Below are 20,315 nucleotides of genomic sequence, written 5' to 3'. Positions count from 1 at the left end.
GCTCACCCTCTCCGTTTACAACCTCACCTTAATCACTTAGATTCATATGGCACTTTTTAAAAATCTGGGCACAGTTCTCAGCCAGATAAAATTCACAAGATATACTAGTGTGGCTCCATGGTTTGTGAGGTGATGAAGTTACAGTGTAAGAGGGCTGAGAGGACTCTCTTCTTCAGAGGACAGCAGAGGTTAGAGAGCTACAGTGAGCTTAAGTTACCTTCATCAGTTGACAAAGTTTAATTTAATATTATGTTATTTCCAGAATTCAACATAAATATAATTCCCCCCTAATCTGTGTACACTAAGTTAGTTTGTTGTATGTTTGATATTGATCCTTCATTCTGAACAGTGAAACTCCCTCTGTGAGGTCCACTTTAATGTGAAATCATGGCACAATAACACAATTCCTTCCAGAAATCTTGCAGTCAAAGACATCCACCCTTAAACAAAAATTTTGCAGCAGGACACAGCGGTCCAATTATTTTTTCCTCATTCACTGAATCAACATGTAACATTCAGCCCAATTAGTTTGGGGCATGACGGAGCCTTATGTAAGTTGTCCAGCAGTGCAGGAAAAACAAATTGTCCTGCCAAAACCCAAATCAAGAATGACACGAATGATCTATATACAGTAGCTGCAATGAGAACAATGTTATTTTGCACAATTAACAGTGATTACCACCAGACAAAATGGGAACATCCCTGCTCCAATGAATGATTAGCTTATAAAACAGGATAGGCAGCATTGGCTCCCCTCTTTTCTTTGACGGTGTTGTGGGGCAAGTGGCACATGAATTAAACTGGTGACAAGCAGAGGCTGCAGATCTCGCCCTAAGTCTACTTTTAGAAAGTGCAAGTCAAGGTTTTAGGTTTCAGTGTCTGCTCTTGAGTGAATGGGTTTTCCAGCTTGCCCATTAGGTGTACAATTTAAAGTCTTGTCCAGAAGCCAGCCGGTGGAAGTCTGTTGGTTATGCTGTATGGATCTGTCACAGTTTGCCTGCACGGCTTGTGTTTTGAATAGTAAAAATACTGCCTTTCTCCTTTGTGTAAATACTAATCAAAAAACACACTTGATGGTTTTGATAAAGACATAAAAAACTAAATATATACAAAGGTCTGGCATTAAAAGTGATCCTTTTCCTCAAGTGGCCAAACTGCAGGTTCCCACAGTAGATGAGGAGTAAGCAGACCTCAAGAATGCAGTCTTGAAATGTTGAAATGCCTGCTATCGGAAGATGAGGGCAGGGTGACATCAGGGCGGGTGTACGTGTGTGTGTGTGTGTGTGAGAGAGAGAGAGAGAGAGAGAGAGAGAGAGAGAGAGAGAGAGAGAGAGAGAAAGAGAAAGAGAAAGAGAGAGACTGTGCACAAGTGGTGGGCAGGAGCTGGAGGGAAACTATCACGTGATCATTTCCTGCCTATGCCCTCCTTGGAAATCTGTCACCTCCCGATGCCTTTAAACATCTTCCGTTTAACTTAAGGTAATAGCTGAATGTGCCGTGAGAAACAGTGGTGGAGGGACTTATTAATATCCTCAGAGACGGAACTGGCTCCTCTGTGCCGTTCACTTGAGCTCAACCACCTGGCTAGATGGCAGGCTACAGCTTCCCTTGGATTAAATAAACACTGAGCTAAGGAAGGAAATATCTCATTTTCACACCAGACCGGTTTCAGGATCTTAACAAATTGTCAAAATTAAGAAAAACTGATAAACATAGACATGACCACAAGCCAACCCTCTGATGCAGATGAGGGTTGACCATCTGAAATAATCAAGGGAACTATCATCATGGTGCAAACCTTTGTGCTTAACAGAGGCCATTTCAAAACCTCATTTGTTCTCAGGAAGGAGATGGCAACTACCGATTATGAAATTTGGTTCACAGATTCATGTCCACCTCAGGATGAATCGTAATAACCTTGGTGATCCCTTAACATTTCCTCTAGCACCATCATCAGGTCAAAATTATAATTTGTCCAATAATTCTCCATATTTCAGAATCAGAAACCACAGAAATATTGGCATTTTTGCTTGAAAAACTATTAATCAATTATCAAAACTGTCAGTTTTCTATCAATCGGCTAATCTATTATTTGACCTATCATTTCAGATTTAATCAATAATTTGACTGTTTTGGTGTTTTACATCACCCGTGGCATTAATGGTGGCAATTACAGTGCTTTTCTTCCCAAAGTTATGAGATTATTTAAAATTATAAATATAACAGACTGTAAGAAAGACATGGCATACTCAGAGGTGATACAGCTGTCTGACATTCACTTTATTGTTAAAACTCATTTTGGTATATCAGCTGTTTGTCTTTTTACACATCTTAAATGAAAAGAAAACATATACAGCTTCATCTTCAAAAACCATGCAGCAGTGTAAACATGAGGTCTATTGAGATAAAAAGTCATACAACTACAACATACTGGCAAAGTCTGTGATAACAACACTGTCCTGTCAAAAAAAAAAGAGGAAGCATTTTGTCCGTTTAACTTTTTAAATAAGCAAAGCTTTAACTTAGTGGTTATGATTCACCACATTCAGCTGGTAAATATGCATGTTTGTTTTGTGAATAAAGAGGTTAAAATATGGAAAAAAATAAATAACATGATGAACGGACAACATATACATAACAGAAATGCATTCCTACACATGACAGCCCCTCTCTATCCTTAGCTGCAACACCACTATGCTGTAATTGACAACAGTTCGCTCATAAAAGTTTACAATTCCATTTGATCTGAAAAAAGGCTACAAAGGTAGTTAGGAACTGGTTAGTTTGGCCAGACATAGAGAGAGTTAGTGAGCGCACTGTTTGTTTGTTTTTTTAAACACAAGAAATGAAAAAATCCCATTCAACACATGCATGTGCAACTGTCCTGCCAATCCCTCACTTACTGCATCTTAATTTCTTCTACTGTTGCACATATACACGCCAACATAAGCACTAATCTTGCAATGCTGCAGCCAGCACCCTACATTAGGCCAAGTTAATAAAACCTGAGTGTGAAAATGACAAACACACACTAACATGAACTGCCTTCATCGCTACATCATAAAATCATGGCAGCTAAAAAGAACACACACACTGGCTGTGCACTTGAGTCAGAAAGGCAATTGAGAGCCATTGATCAGACAGTGGGAACAGCTCCGTCTCTTGTGTTGGTATCCAGAATCACACTGATAGATACAGGGCCACTTTCCAGATCAAAGCTGAATATTCATAATTCTTGGAGTTATAGAGCAACTGTTTTACTCCTCCGGCCTTCCTAAGGTATAAGATTACTGGATACAACTGTTCGAGCCTAGTGAATCAGACTCAGTATTTAAACTTGGATGATATTTAACATCAAGTTTGGCCAGTAACACATGACTCAGGTGCTGATATTGAGGAGACCAGAAGAAACCTAAAAACCAAAAAGAATTCATATGATTTTCAAAATTGGGACTAAAACTAGTAAAAATACTGCACCATCTCTCAACTTAAAACATGGTTCAAATATTGGATGATGCTACTGAATAATCCTTTAGCTGAAAGGTCTCTTACTGTGGTAATACAAACTTGATCTCAGACTGGGGCTGCTCTAATTTTCTCCTCCCTTTGTGCCCTTTATACATTAGTGGGTCACTAAGGCACCGGTGCATACAGTCCTGTGAATAAAAATTTTGATCTGTGCACTACCTGTACCCAATACCACCATAATCTCACCTTGCCTATACATACAGTACACATAAACGCTTCACACATATTGACAGTGAAGTTTACAAATACCTTTCAATTATCCTTATTTCTGTAACATCAATTAACTTAAAAATAACCCAAAATCCAACATTTGATTCTGTACAAGCTTCAGGAAGAATATATCTTAAAACAACTTCTTATGTTTATTCCACCTATGGCGAGGACAATCACTTGTTTTTCTTGTCGAGCTGGAAGAGATCCACCATGTCCAGCATGGCTTGTCTGATGTTGGCGCCAAAGCGGTGGGAGTCCTGAAATAAAGCAAAAAAGGGGAAAGAATATTTTTTAAAGTCTCTTCATTAAGTAATAGATAAATCCGAATTCTACATAGAAAACTAGTGAACTTACAGTTTCTGGGCTTGAGTGTTTGCTGGAGATGTGGAAGTTGATTAGGTCCTCACCAACAATGATGTAGGAGACACCATAACCATCATCAGCCACCTTAAGGACACAGGAGGAAAGCAAAAGAGATGTGAGTTTAATCTCAACAGTCTAAATGTTTTCAAACTATATTTTTCAGAAAAGTGGGAATTTCTGACATGTACATACAGACTTTTTATTCCCTAATTAATGATGTACATAGAAACAGGTGAACAAAAACATGTGTGACATGCTATCCCTTAGTGAAGATGAAACTAATATTTATGAGTGATGGACACAAATTGCATGACAATGTTTTGATGGATAACTTACCGGACCAAATCCACCTCCAGAGGACACATACTCAGGGTGTCTGACCAGATCAAAAAGCTCAGGCTGCTGCATAGGGGTCTGACTGGTGGACAGCCTCCACGGCTCAGACAGGACCTAAACATAAAAAGGGTAAAAATACATTTAATTCACTGGTCAAAGCAATCATGTTGTGTTCTCAGCCCAAGTAACATTTTATAGCCTGATGTAGATGCATTTTTTCCCTTATTAGATACTCAGCGGAAAGTTATTGAGGGAAAGGGAGAAGTGACACGTGTTATGTAACACAGTGATGAACTGGATTTAAATATACCGTGTCACATTTAAGTGGAAGATGGATAAATATGCTTTTTCATTCTTTTGCCTGAGTTAAATGATATGACTGCTTAACATGGGCATTTATTAACAGGGTATACTACTGGAAGTATACAGAGCACAATCTACTTACTTTTACCACAGAAAGGTAAGTAGAAGGCTACTATGAAATGATTGTATTGATTTCAACCATATACCACTCATTCAGGAGTTCCTCAAATAATCTTCCTTTAGTAAATTCAAGACTAGTCTTAATTTACAACTAGTCCAAGCTAAATCAGAGAAACTCGATTGTTTTAAAAAGGCCCCTTCAGCCTAGACCTGGGCCGAGACCCAAATCTTGGAAACCGTCATTTTAAGTGCAAAATTGTCAAAGGTTTAACAGGTGACCACTCTCAACGTTTCGTCATTGTATGAAGAAGTGGGCAGCCGCACTCGGACCATAGCCACTTCGTTTGTATTGCTGTAAATCAATAATAATAGATTCACATGGACAATATCCCATTGTGGGGGTCAATTTACAAGAACCACTATAACAGCTTTAAGAGCAGAAATCTCACAACAACTTGCAACAACACCTCGTACCTCCTTGAGGAAGAGTGAGTCTTCTCCCAGGTATTTGGAAACCACATAGAGACAGAAAAGGTGGCGATCGATGCCCTCTCCTGTCATTGCCAGGCGGTACATAGCTTGATGCTTCTCTGCTGCCAGTTTGAGCAACTTGAGACGCTCTTCTCTCTGAAAGGACAGGAAAGAGATAAAAGTGAAACACTGCAAACAATTGAAGAGCATGATCTGCACACTCGATTAACAATCGGTGGCTAAGAGTAGCACTGCAATCAGACGTGTGGTGTGTTGCTGCTGTTTAGCCTTACTGTCTCATCTCTGATCATGGAACGAACAAAAGCACAAGTATCCATGGTGCAGGAGCGCACAGTTTCTGTTCGGCCCTCACGGAACAAACGCGTCATGGAGGCTTCGTATGTCAGGCAGAACTTCCCTTTGTCCTGTTGAGACAGCATGGGTCAACATTAGAAAGAGAAACCACAGGAAGTTGTTTTACAAACTGTTAATGAGTTAACAGATTTGACATGTTGATAATTACAAAAAAAGTCAGCGACTTTTAGGAGGCTTACATTTATAAGGGATTGACTAAATATCAGAAACACTAGGAATACCATTTCTAAACTGCCATTACCAAGGAAGCTAAATAAATGAATTTATCTGAAGATAAATGCCAATTAGCTGCAAGTGTTAACTTTACAAAGATGTTCGATTATCGCCCCCTTTATATAAGCTTGTGTTGTATTTTGTAAATAAACTGCAAAACGAACAGGAAAATACAGCCTCAAACTAAAGCTGAACAATGTTTTGATTAAATAATTAATTGACAATGTTTGACAGTCTTCAATGATACAGTATGTTGGCTGGCAAGTTGTGACTGCCCTCTGCTGGAATTTAAGAGAAGTGTGACTGGACTATATCAGTTATAATAATGAGAATAACATGCAAAGGCCACTAAATGACACATAAATAAATGCATACAAGTGTTCAAGTCATAAAATTTTGCTGAAAAAGCAGTGAGATGTATCTACTTATCAGTGGTGTAAGATGTATTCAGATCTTTTACTTAAGTAAAAGTAGCAATACTACAGTGTAAAAATACTCTGTTACAAGTTAAAGTCCTGCATTCAGAATCTTACTTAAAAGTACAAAAGTATTAGCATCAAAATATACTTACAGTCAAGTAAGTAGAAGTAGAAGTACTTATTGTGCAGAAATGCCTCATCACATAATCATATATATTATATTATTAGATTATAATTATTGATGCATTAATGTGTTCATCACTTTAATGTTGCAGCTGGTAAAGGTGGAGCTAATTTCTAACTACTTTATATACTGCTGGGTAACTTAATCCATAATAATTAGAGCTGCAATGATTAAAATTGATTAATTGTCAACAATGAAATTAATCACAAACTATTTCGATAATCGATTAAATCAGTTTGAGTAATTTTTAAGGAAAAAATAGTCAAAATAGTAAAATAGTCAAGATTCTCTGATTCCAGCTTCTTAAATGTGAATATTTTCTGTTTTCTTTACTCCTCTATGACAAGTACACTGAATATCTTCTCATCTTGGGCTTTGGGAAACACTGATCGACATTTTTCACAATTATCTGACATTTTATAGACCAAACAACTAATCGAGTAAAACAAGAAAATAATCGACATATTAATCACATTTACATTTTGTATTAATAATGTGAATCTGCAAAGTAACTAGTAACTGAAGTTTTCTAATAAATGTAGTGGAGTAAAAAGTACAATATTTGCCTCCAAAGTAGTAGCATAAAATGGAAATATTCAAGTAAAGTGCGAGTACCTCAGAATTGTACTTAAGTACAGTACTTGAGTAAATGTACTTAGTTACATTCCACCACTGGCACTTACCCTGTAATGGGCCAGCTGTAGTGCGATCTGGATGAAGGCATCAGGACTGGTGCGGCACTTCTTAATCAGACCCTTCCCAAAGTCACTGAAGGGGAAAATGTGAGAGTCCACATCATCAGCCAGAGTCCTGGCTACTGTCAGAGAGCTCTGGATGACCTCGTGGCACTAGAGGAAGTGACAGACTTGTATGTTAGACCAAGCAGATAGCTGACAACATATTGATAAAACAGTATTTTTATTTAGAAAGCTCAGATAAATAAAATGTCAGTGGAATTAGTACTTCTGAGACTAACACCGGTTGTTGTACTGTCACATTTAAAATTTCAAATATACCCAATACCCCAATAGCCCTTTCTCTGCATCTTTGAATTTACATAATAAAATACACAAGTGCACACAGTTCAAGCTACCAGCAGAGGGAAGCCAAGGCCTATGAATATCAAATTTCAGGTATCAGCCCATAGTGTATGAGAGGTTCTAGCAGTCTTAAGGGACAGTTCACCCCAAAATCGAAAATACATATTTTTCCTCTTGTCTGTAGTGCTATTTATCCATCTAGATTGTTTTGGTGTGAGTTGCTGAGTTTTGGAGATATTAGCTGTAGACATGTCTGCATTTTTTGAATATATTGGAACTATATGTGAGCAGTTTCATGTAGGAACTATCGGTAGAAAGAAAATAGTTCCCACATGAAACAAAACTCGGCAAAACTCACCAAAATAATCTAGATGGATAAATAGCACTACAGGTAAGAGGAAAAATATGTATTTTTGATTTTGGGGTGAACTCTTCCTTTAAGATGCCAGTATGCTTCATCAGAAGTGCCTGATGTATGGTCAAGCAGCTTCGCAAACAACCTTACCCCACACCTTTCAGGTGTTGGAATTGCGGGGGCTATGTCCATTTTTCTAACTTTCTGAAACCAACAATCTGACATTCACACCCACTTCACGCAGTGATTGGCCAGCTGTGCAAAGGTGAGAAAGTAAGCAGGGTATGAACTTCTCTCTCTAGCTCTCTTTTTTCATTATTTACACAACTATTTCTGTCACTTTTCATGTGTACTGTTTGAAAGTGTGCGCAGTTATCCCCATATTTAAACAATTATAGTGTCTCCTCCACTTTATGCTGGCCGGCTTTTCTCCCCAACTGCAAGGGTGGCCATTCGTAACAGATATAAAACACTTTTGCCTCCAAATGTGGACAGACAAAACATTGTAGGAACTAGTTGTTTTTGAGAATAACCCGGCCCTTACCTCAGCAGAGATGTCCCACTGCAGCCTCTGAGGACCTGGCAGGTTGGGGTGGGGGTCCCCACAGCAGTGACCATCCTCAGTATATCCCAGCTTAACAGGGTCCATGGAAAGTACATGCTGCAATGCAGAGTCAAGTTTTAACATGACTAACTCAATTAAATGGAAGACATGAAATTGATTGATTTCACATTACTGTCCAAATTCAATGGACAACTATCATGCCAATCAGAACATAAAAACATTATTTTCCATTCCATTGTATTAGTTCAGATTGTTGAACTAGTTAAATGCATTCCTTATTGTTTTCCCTAAATCTAAGTAAGTAAAAAAGTTCCATCCATCCATCCATCTTCTTCCGCTTATCCGGGGCCGGGTCGCGGGGGCAGCAGTCTAAGCAGAGACTCCCAGACTTCCTTCGCCCCAGACACTTCCTCCAGCTCCTCCGGGGGGGATCCCGAGGCGTTCCCAGGCCAGCCGAGAGACATAGTCCCTCCAGCGTGTCCTGGGTCTTCCCGGGGCCGCCTCCCGGTGGGACATGCCCAGAACACCTCCCGAGGAGGCGCCCAGGAGGCATCCGGATCAGATGCCCTAGCCACCTCAGCTGGCTCCTCTCGACGTGGAGGAGCAGCGGCTCTACTCCGAGCCCCGTGTGACTGAGCTCCTCACCCTATCTCTAAGGGAGCGCCCAGCCACTCGGGCGGAGGAAGCCCATTTCGGCCGCTTGTATCCGCGATCTTGTCCTTTCGGTCACTACCCAAAGCTCATGACCATAGGTGAGGGCAGGAGCGTAGATTGACCGGTAAATCGAGAGCTTTGTCTTTCGACTCAGCTCCTTCTTTACCACAACGGTCCGATACAGCGCCCGCATCACTGCAGACGCTGCACCGATCCGCCTGTCAATCTCACGCTCCATCCGTCCCTCACTCGTGAACAAGACCCCGAGATACTTAAACTCCTCCACTTGGGGCAAGGACTCCCCACCCACGCGAAGAGAGCAAACCACCTTTTTCCGGTCAAGAACCATGGCCTCAGATTTGGAAGAGCTGATTCTCATCCCAGCTGATCACACTCGGCTGCAAACCGTCCCAGTGCATGCTGCAGGTCCTGGTTTCATCAGAACGACATCATCTGCAAACAGCAGAGATGAGATCCTGTGGTTCCCAAACCGGACACCCTCCGGCCCCTGACTGCGCCTAGAAATTCTGTCCATATAAATTATGAACAGAACCGGTGACAAAGGGCAGCCCTGGCGGAGTCCAACATGCACCGGGAACAGGTCTGACTTACTGCCGGCAATGCGAACACAGCTCCTGCTCCGGTTATACAGGGACCGGACAGCCCTTAGCAAAGGGCCCCGGACCCCATACTCCCAGAGCACTCCCCAAAGCGCCCGGGGCACACGGTCGAATGCCTTCTCCAGATCCACAAAGCACATGTGGACTGGTTGGGCAAACTCCCATGAACCCTCGAGCACCCGATGGAGAGTATAGAGCTGGTCCAGTGTTCCACGACCGGGACGAAAACCACTCTGCTCCTCCTGAATCCGAGGTTCGACTATCGGACAATTCTCCTCTCCAGTACCCTGGAATAGACCTTACCGGGAGGCTGAGAAGTGTGATCCTCTGTGATTGGAACACACCCTCCGGTCCCCCTTCTTATACAGAGGGACCACCACCCCGGTCTGCCAGTCCAGAGGCACTGTCCCAGACCGCCACGCGATGTTGCAGAGATGTGTCAGCCAAGACAGTCCCACAACATCCAGAGACTTAAGATACTCAGGACGGATCTCATCCACCCCCAAGCCTTGCCACCAAGGAGCTTGCCAACAACCTCAGTGACTTCGGCCAGGGTGATGGATGAGTCCGCCTCCGGTCCCCAGCCTCCGCTTCCTCTTCGGAAGACGTGACAGCGGGATTGAGGAGATCCTCAAAGTATTCCTTCCACCGTCCGACAACATCCCCAGTCGAGGTCAACAGCTCTCCACCCGCACCGTACAAGGTGTTGGTGAAGCACTGCTTCCCCTCCTGAGCCGTCGGACGGTTTGCCAGAATTTCTTTGAGGCCGACCGATAGTCCTCCTCCGTGGCCTCTCGAACCTCTCCCAGTCCTGAGTTTTTGCCTCTGTGACCGCACGGGCTGCAGCACGCTTAGCCTGCCGGTACCTGTCAGCTGCCTCGGGAGTCCCACGAGCCAACAAGGCCCGATAGGACTCCTTCTTCAGCCTGACGGCATCCCTTACTTCGGCGCCCACCACCGTGTTCGGGGATTGCCGCCCGCGACAGGCACCAGAAACCTTGCGACCACAGCTACGAGCCGCGCCGATCGACAATGGAGGTGGAAAACATGGTCCACTCGGACTCAATGTCCCCAACCTCCCGGGATCTGGGAGAAGCTCTCCGGAGGTGTGAGTTGTAGACCCTGCTGACAGAGGGCTCCGCCAGACGTTCCCAGCAGACCCTCACGATACGCTTGGGCCTGCCAAGTCTGTCTGGCTTCCTCCCCGCCAGCGGATCCAACTCACCACCAGGTGGTGATCGGTTGACAGCTCCGCCCCTCTCTTCACCCGAGTGTCCAAGACACGCGGCGGAGGTCAGATGATACGACAACAAAGTCGATCATCGACCTCCCGCCTAGGTGTCCTGGTGCCACGTGCACTGATGGACACCCTTGTGCTTGAACATGGTGTTAGTTATGGACAAACTGTAACTAGCACAGAAGTCCAACAACTGAACACCGCTCGGGTTCAGATCAGGGGGGCCGTTCCTTCCGATTACCCCTCTCCAGGTGTCACTGTCGTTGCCCACGTGGGCGTTGAAGTCCCCCAGTAGAACAACGGAGTCCCCGGGTGGTGCACTGTCTAGTACCCCTCCCAGGGACTCCAAGAAGGCCTGGTACTCTGCACTGCTGTTTGGCCCGTAGGCCGCCACAACAGTGAGAGACCTGTCCCCCACCCGGAGGCGGAGGGACGCGACCCTCTCGTTCACTGGGGTAAACTCCAACACGTGACGGCTGAGCTGTGGGGCTATGAGCAGGCCCACACCAGCCCGCCGCCTCTCCCCGCCGGCAACGCCAGAGAAATGGAGCGTCCAGCCCCTCTCGAGAGAGACGGGTTCCAGAGCCCAGGCTGTGCGTGGAGGCGAGGCCGACTATATCTAGCCGGTAACGCTCAACCTCCCGCACAAGCTCAGGCTCCTTCCCCCAGCGAAGTGACATTCCATGTCCCTAGAGCCAGTTTCTGTGTCCGGAGATCTGGTCGCCGGCCCCTGCCTTCGACTGCCGCCCAGATCTCTCTGCACCGCCCCTTACGGATCCTCCTGCGGGTGGTGGGTCCACGGGAGGGCGGCCCCACGCCGCTCCTTCGGGCTGTGCCCGGCCGGGCCCCGTGGGAAAGGCCCGGCCACCAGGCGCTCGCCGTCGGGCACCCACCCCAGGCCTGGCTCCAGGGTGGGGCCCGGTAGCGCCAATCCGGGCGACGTAACTGGCCTTGATTTTAAATAATCCATAAGGGTCTTCTGAAGGGTCTTCTGAACCGCTCTTGGTCTGACCCGTCACCCTGGACCTGTTTGCCATGGGTGACCCTACCAGGGGCATACAGCCCCAGGCAACATAGCTCCCAGGGTCATTCGGGTACTCAAACCCGAGTAAAAAAGTTCCCTAAGTAAAAAAGTTCCCTAAGTAATAATACCCAAAGATAAACAGTGACAATCATTTAATTTATTCCTTCTGACATAATTACAAGCTGGTTTAATGCAAAAATTAGAAATTCATTAGATAAAAACTACATTGACGTACCTCCCACAGATGGCCAATGATTGGAGCATCTGCCCATGAATGCTCTGCGTTCAGTCCCATGGTGCCATTCTTAAAAACTATCAGGTTAAAGGATTTGTCAAACCACCTGAATGAAGACAAAGAATAAACGGCTTCAATTTATTTATAAACGAACTTGTGCTGCAAACGCTTTGATAATTAGAAACAAAATATATCAAGTTTATCTGTCCCACCTGTCGTAGCACTTTCCGTGGAGCAAGGACTTGGCATAACTGTCCAGAGACTTGACTGGGTTGTCTGCATCATAGCGCTGCTCAGTGTCATCAAGGGTTACAAAGAAGGCTGCCTTCTCAATGGCGTCCAAAGATTGCTTGTTCTTACCACGGTTGAAGTAGGTTTCACGAGCCTTGGCCCATGGGGTCCTGCAGAATGTTCACCGTGTTTATTTTCCAACTGCAAAATGTACTGCTCAGTACATATCTTGGGTACAATTCTTTAGTATCACATTTAAGTGATTCTTGTGAAAAATATTATAATATATTGTTATATTTTAAAAACTGAATATATGACAATATATAATATATACAGCTCTGGAAAAAATTAAGAGACCACTGCAAAATTATCAGTTTCTCTGGTTTTACTATTTATAGGTATGTGTTTGGGTGAAATTAACATTTTTGTTTTATTCTATAAACTACTGACAACATTTTTCCCAAATTCCAAATAAAAATATTGTAATTTAGAGCATTTATTTGCCGAAAGCAACAACTGGTCAAAATAACAAAAAAGATGCAGTGTTGTCAGATCTTGAATAATGAAAAGAAAATAAGTTCACATTCATTTTTAAACAACACAATACTAATGTTTTAACTCAGGAAGAGTTCAGAAATCAATATTTGGTGGAATAACCACCAAATCACATTTTGAATCACAGCTTTCACGCGTCTTGGCATGCTCTCAACCAGTCTTTCACATTGTTGGGTGACTTTATGCCACTCCTGGTGCAAAAATTCACGCAGCTCGGATTTGTTTGATGGCTTGTGACCATCCATCTTCCTCTTGATCACATTCCAGCGGTTTTCAATGGGGTTCAGGTCTGGAGATTGGGCTGGCCATGGCAGGGTCTTGATCTGGTGGTCCTCTATCCACACCTTGATTGACCTGGCTGTGTGGCATGGAGCATTGTCCTGCTGGAAAAAACAGTCCTTAGAGTTGGGGAACATTGTCAGAGCAGAAGGAAGCAAGTTTTCTTCCTGGACAACCTTGTACGTGTTTTGATCCATGCGTCCTTCAGAAAGACAAATCTGCCCGATTCCAGCCTTGCTGAAGCACCCCCAGATCATCACCGATCCTCCACCAAATTTCACAGTGGGTGCGAGACACTGTGGCTTATAGGCCTCTCCAGGCCTCCGTCTAACCATTAGACGACCAGGTGTTGGATAAAGCTGAAAATTGGACTCATCAGAGAAGATGACCTTACTCCAGTCCTCTACAGTCCAATCCTTATGGTCTCTTGCAAACCTCATCCTGGCTCTTCTTTGCGTCTCATTGATAAAGGGCTTTTTTCTAGCATTGCACGACTTCAGCCCTGCCCCTAGGAGCCTGTTTCGAACCGTCCTTGCCGTGCACTTCACCCCAGCTGCCTTTTGCCATTCTTTTTATTGGTCACTTGATTTCATCCTACAGTTGTTGAGTGACATTCGAATGAGTTGGCAGTCATTCCAGTCAGTGGAGAGTCGTTTTCGCCCTCTGCCGGTCTGTAGCTTTGTTGTCCCCAATGTCTGCTGCTTGACCTTGTTCTTATGAACCGCCGTGTTTGAAATTTTAAGGACGGAAGCAACCCGACGCTCACTGTATCCCTCTGCCAGTAAAGCCAGAATTGAACCCTTCTTTTCCTCACTCAAAACTTTCCTTTTCAACTTTTTTGGCATGGTGAATAGTTATTTTTTGATTCCAATTACTTTTGAGGTACTACTAGCACCTAGCACTGTTTTTGCCATCCAACTCTGCAAGAGGATAGTGATGACCACAGAACTGTTTTTTTATACTTTTCCTTTCCAAGATTTGGTTCAGGTGATCACCTAATCAGCACCTCATTCAGTAGAATGAGGTGTGCCTGTGTTGGAATTCAACAGACATTGGAATGGAATGGCTTCCATACTTGTAGAGATGCTGATTTAAGAAAAAATTGCAGTGGTCTCTTAATTTTTTCCAGAGATGTATATATATTTATATGATCTGATTTTTAAAATTCTGATAGCTACCTCAAAATTGCAAAATATCGGTTGGGCTTTAGTCAGTTCTAACTCTGCCATATTAACCTTTATATATTACTGTATGTATTCAGTATCAGTAACACTAACTGTTTTGCAGAACGCAAATTATTACCTCACCGAATCAACCTTGGAACATATCACTGCATTAAATGCATATCTATGTACAGTATTTCTTTACTTCCTGTTATGCTACAATCCATAATGGAAATTGTGTGGCCTCATCAATACTGGCTACAGCTCGCTCTGTAATGCCACCCACCTGTCCCCTGCAGTAAGTGCAGCTATTCTCTCCTCTTCTGGCAGGGGGTCCGACTTGTCGGCCAAAATCCTCTCCATCTGCTGCTCTATTTCCCGTGGCAACAGCAGCCGCCCGTCATAAAACATCCACACCTTGAAGAAACGGCCCTTATGGTACACAGCTATGTGTTTGCTCTCATTCATGTGCTGAAGGGTGTCTGAGAGAGAGGGACCAATGGTAAGGAGAGAGAAAAAGAGAAAAGAAGTGTTGGGAGTGGTGTCAGGAAGAGTAGATTTTTGTGTTTGTACATGGATCTCTGTGCAGCTTAAAACTTAAATTGTAAACAATTAAATTCTTTATTAAAAAAAGAGTGAAAAAGAAGGCAGCAGCTCGAATGGAGCATGGATGTCACAGCATTTCATATCTGGGAACAATAGAAGTGTTAGACGTGTTAGTAACCAGTTCTTAGTTGCAGTGGTAAAATGATGTGATATCCACAACATTCAGGGCTAGTTCTTTTATTTTTGTGAACATCCTTCTTATGAAGTTCTATTCATTTGAAGGGCAAAAAACAACTGAATTCAAAGTGATACTATATGAAAACAGCTTGAAATGGGAAGTGCAGGAAGTGAGATGAAAAGTGAAAGTAATTTGGGAACAGGGCAGTGGTTTGGAATACAATGAGGCAATGTTTGTTTGAACAGCAATGTGCACAACCAAGAAAAAACAATTCAAAAACATCATTTACATCTTTGATACAAAGTTTTGATATTGTTTTGGTGATGCTCAGTGTTCAAACAAGCATTGCATTTGTTACAGTCAAGACAAAGGAGAGGATACTTACTATGAACAACCCCAAGAGCAACAACCACCAGCTCACATCCAGGTAATACTTAGCCTACTGTGTTCTGCTTACAGTAAAGATATCTACAGCAATGCAAATATGAATATGGGGACTGACCACCAAAAGCCCATTATTTAAAGTTCTATTTAACACAAAAAAGATGCTCCATTTATGCATTACTAGGATCAGTAACTTCCATCTTTCTGCCTACAAAAACCCCTTATACAACCTATTACAACCAGATGGCTAAACTTCAAAGTCATATCATAACATTTGTATTTTACTTAATCCTGTTAAAGTATCACTTACTCTACAGCCAGATATATAAAAGCAGTCTGTCAGGTCTCCAAGTCTCTAATGTCTCAAAAACACACATTTTGTGATACATTTAGATGACATCACAGTTCAAGGTCTTGGTCCTGGTCCTGGTTATAGGACTGAGTGTTATATCATCCATTAGAGGTCATTTCCACACATATGCATAACATATGTTAGTTCTTCTACGACTGAACAGCACTTAATCCCAAGTTCTTGTTCAAATTGCTTCAAAGGTCCAGTGTGTGGGATTTAGTGACATCTAGCGCTGAAATTGCAGTTTGCAACCATCTGAATACCGCTCGCCTCACTCTACCGTTCCAAGCTTGTAGGAGAAACTACGGTGGCCACGAAACTTGCAAAAAATGCGAAAGGCCTAATCTATAGCCAGTGACTGGTTCGTCCGTTCTGTGCTACTGTAGAAACATGGCAGTGCAACATGGCGGCCTCCACGGAAGGGGACCCGCTCCCTCTGTGGATAAAAACGGCTTATTCTAAAGGTAATGAAAAACAAAACAATTCTTATTTTCAGGTGATTTTACACTAACGAAAACATAATTATAAATATTATATTCCATTTCAGCCAATAGCTCCTCCTAAATGTTACACACTGGACCTTTAAGCATATCATGAAATTTCTGCAGCAGAATAGCTTCCTGTCCTCTCAGAGGTAATTTCTTAATTTTAAGATAACACATGCCCATGAGCACCACCCAGGAGTTAAAGTGATAGCATTTAATTATCTTTCAAACTCCATGGAACACACAAACTGTACGTGAAGTAATACCCATAACTTCCTTTTATAAATATATATTAAATTTGTTTTTTTATGTATTCAGGCCAGCGTAACAATGGTCTTACCATAACATTATCACTGTTTTGCCATCTCAAACTCAATTACATGCAAATGAGTCACTGAATGTGCACAGACCAGCACGCATGCATAATTAATTTATTGAGGTCAGATTATTTCTAATTCAAACAGATGGACAAATGTCCCAAGGAGAAGTACAGTAGGAGTAGTGTGAAGGAGGCGGCATTGCTAAAGACTCTACCTGTGTCTACACCTGGGACACGACTGGTGTTGAACATATACTCGTACTGGGCTGAGCACATGGGAATAGTGTGTAGGAGCATGAGCTGAAACGCAAAAGGGGGAGAGTCAAACACATAGAGATGACAAACTAATTCACTAAAATCCCCAGAGAGCGGCAGCAGACACACACCTACAGGGACAGGAGCATGGATGAAGTGGAGAGGGAGCGATGAGGATTGTTGATAGATTTAAGGAGCAGAAGAGACTTCAGAAGGCTGCCTGGGAAGACAGAGTCCAGAAACCATGGTCTGCCATCTCAATACCATCAGCAAAGCCCTGACATTTGCAGTAGAATTTGTACTAAAATGTAGATAATTGTACATATTTACACTTAACAAATTACTTAATCAAATTTAAATATTTATATCTCCCAAATAGATGCCTAAAATAAACCTAAAAAAAGCCAATGAGACGTAGGATTGTTTCAGGGCTGTGCTGTTGAGAATGAGTCTAGGAGTCAGGGCTTCCAATGGCTGTTGCCATAGCAATAGCTAGGGTCACAGGGAAGGGGGTCAGAGGGCACAGCAGAGATGTGCCCTCCTCTTACCTGTCTCCAAACCAGGGATGCGGGTGGTGTTAAACATCCGCTCCCACTGAGCCGAACACAGAGGAACCTTGTTTGCCAGCAAGAATATCTAACGCAGCGTCCGACACAGCGAAGGGACAAAACAGTAAAACAGAGACAACCAAATGTGAGTGTGTAACACAGCGAGCTCATGCATTGGTGTTTGTGTAAATACTTTCAATCAGTCTTTGCAAGAGATCAATGTGTGTTTATGCAACATGTTGTAGAGTGTGTGTCAGGATTTTGCACATGAAAAAAAGAATTTGCACTTAAGCATCATGCAGGTTGGTAAATGAAAAGGACTGACAGAGGTGCGGGAAAACATGACACTAATGTGTGTCAGTAAAATCACCAGCATTCATTAAGCCTTATTCACTAAGCCTTCAGAAAATGCTTGTGATCTTGCTTTGCAGGTAATCACAGCTTTACTTCCATCAAAACAAGCAAAAAGCAGTGCATGGCTCATTCCAAAGTCAGAGTTAGACACAATGAGCTGAGGACAATATCAAGTATCTACATTATCATTGGTAAGATTGTGGATAACAAACTTACTTTAGTGTACACAAGAAAAGGTTGTGAAAGATAAGCAGCTTTCATTGTAAACTTAAAAGACAAACTCACTGAGATAACAGCTATTAATCAATAAATCATATGGTCAATGCGGTTTATGTCACACCTTCACTATGTCTGCAGATTAACCAAAGTTCAACAAAATTATTTCAGCAGTGAAACAGGAAGACGGAAGGAGCTCTATACTCACTGGTTTGATCTGGGCTCTGTCCAGTTTTCTCCTGTAGAGCATGATGGCATGGATGGCATTACCTGCCCTGGCAGCCTGGATGGAGGTGGGGAACACATACAGGAAATCCTGGAAAAAAGGAGATAGTAATAAATAATAATGATAATAAATCAGTCACATTTCACCCAACATATTCGACTGGGCCCTTAGAAGGGCATAAGACATGACTTGTAACTGCAAACAGAAGAGCACCCAGAACATAATGTCACTGTGTGATCCTGCATAGATCCTTTGTTGTTATTTTGGCCAAGGACTGCATGCACACATACAGTACTTCATTTGAGAGCAGTATTTTTTGTGATATGGCTTTGTAAGCAAGAGCAGAGATCCATTTTTGTGTAAGCTGCAAAAGACATTTCGATGGTGCTGGCACAGTAATGTCCCATTTACACTATCTATTTGATAACTTCACACAGACAAAACAGATCCACAGTACTGTGTCTGCAGGAGCATTGACTCATGCCTGCCCTGCTGCAGTGACAGTCCGGTCTACTGTCTCACTCATTCAGGCAGAAACATACAGAGGGAGCTGTGGGTTTGTGTCTGAGTCCCTCTTATAGACCCTCAGTGGTGGATAGTTATCCTGTTGGGTTTACTGGGTCCATGATCACAAATCTGACACAGATTTGGAGCAATCAAACTGCCCACTACGTAAAGACATTGTAATGCAGTGACTGTGGCTTTGCCAGCCAAGATGATGAAAGTCCCAAGACTGGAGGTCATAGCTGTAATGAGTTCACCTGAGACACTGTCATGGAGTATATTTCGACACACAGACGCATGGGGTTTATGCCACCAAGTGTGTTTCCTTACCTTACATAGAAAAACATTTGCTACCCAACTGTGCACAGCTATCACACACAAGATCAGACTACTGGTACACCATAAAAATACTCTTATCCAACAGCCAATTATGATTTTTCAGTAAATCTCTGTAATCTGTCTATCACTAAACAAATGCAAGACAAATCAAAGTTGCAGGAAAAAAGTTGAGGAGCTACAACTGTGCTTCCACGATTTAAGTACAATCAACCCCTCTAATCAGACCAATAACTTACAGATACAATTCTTTTTCAGTGTATGGCTATAATTTACAATTTAGTCTGAGACATTGTGTTTGGCAGAGCTGTCATGTGCCACAAAGCCAAAGAGCTTATGTTACTATATGTCCCTTACAATGACGTATATCAAACGGATCTCAGTTGGTGTGCCTGGAGGTGACATACAGTACATCCGGAAAGTATTCACAGCGCTTCACTTTTTCCACTTTTTGTTATGTTACAGCCTTATTCCAAAACGGATTCAATTCATTATTTTCCTCAAAATTCTACAACCAATACCCCATAATGACAATGTGAAAGAAGTTTGTTTGAAATCTTTGAAAAATAATTAAAAATAAAAAACCGAATCACATGTACATAATCCTACTCTGCAGCTCTAGTGACAAATTATTTTAAGATTATACATAAACAGTTAATAATTAAAGGAGGAAATAACCTTTGTATATAACTCTCCACTTTTCACAGCTGTGTTTTAGGTCACATTGCTGCAAAAGGATCACACTCACATAATAGTCTCACACAAAACTACTGAAAGCTTTTGGAATTCATTCTGGTGTCACCAAAAATAAAAAATAAAAATACAAATAAACCCCACCAAACACACACCTTCAGAGAATCAATCACAATCGACATGGAGAATCTTATTGCTTAATCTTTTAACAAAAGGCTGATCCACAGTTTGCAAACAGATAGTCAGTCTTACCATGGCATAATAGTTGCTGTTGACCATGATGGGCCCACGGCCTCTAAGGTAAATATACTCCTCCCACCAGTCACTAACCTGTGCAACACAAAGAGAGGGAGGGGAGAAAGGAACAGAGGGTGACATTATTAGACACACTGCTTTTCTTGACAGTTTGAAGCTGATTCAAGACCCGGGACCGTAT

General features: G+C 42.6%; 1 protein-coding gene across 4 annotated transcripts in view; it reads right to left on the bottom strand.

The window, feature by feature from the left end:
* Nucleotides 1–2,256: 2,256 nt before the first annotated feature.
* cpt1ab (carnitine palmitoyltransferase 1Ab (liver)) overlaps nt 2,257–20,315 on the bottom strand; it is a 28,812-nt gene continuing 10,753 nt past the window's right edge. For 3 of the 4 annotated variants that reach the window (XM_044193165.1, XM_044193166.1, XM_044193167.1), the window contains 13 exons: nt 20,132–20,209; nt 18,329–18,436; nt 17,551–17,638; nt 14,770–14,965; nt 12,468–12,656; nt 12,256–12,361; nt 8,465–8,581; nt 7,209–7,373; nt 5,628–5,759; nt 5,338–5,490; nt 4,441–4,554; nt 4,096–4,188; nt 2,257–3,998 (listed from right to left, as the gene is read on the bottom strand). In XM_044193165.1, the coding sequence (XP_044049100.1) occupies nt 3,915–3,998; nt 4,096–4,188; nt 4,441–4,554; nt 5,338–5,490; nt 5,628–5,759; nt 7,209–7,373; nt 8,465–8,581; nt 12,256–12,361; nt 12,468–12,656; nt 14,770–14,965; nt 17,551–17,638; nt 18,329–18,436; nt 20,132–20,209 (1,623 nt within the window). In that variant the 3' untranslated portion in view covers nt 2,257–3,914. Of the gene's footprint in view, nt 3,999–4,095; nt 4,189–4,440; nt 4,555–5,337; nt 5,491–5,627; nt 5,760–7,208; nt 7,374–8,464; nt 8,582–12,255; nt 12,362–12,467; nt 12,657–14,769; nt 14,966–16,962; nt 17,048–17,550; nt 17,639–18,328; nt 18,437–20,131; nt 20,210–20,315 lie in introns of all 4 variants that reach the window. The other variant, XM_044193168.1, reaches the window with a different exon arrangement.

The sequence above is a fragment of the Siniperca chuatsi genome, linkage group LG4 (genome assembly GCF_020085105.1).
Source record: "Siniperca chuatsi isolate FFG_IHB_CAS linkage group LG4, ASM2008510v1, whole genome shotgun sequence".
NCBI lineage: Eukaryota > Metazoa > Chordata > Actinopteri > Centrarchiformes > Sinipercidae > Siniperca > Siniperca chuatsi.
This window is presented reverse-complemented; position numbering and strand designations above follow the sequence as displayed.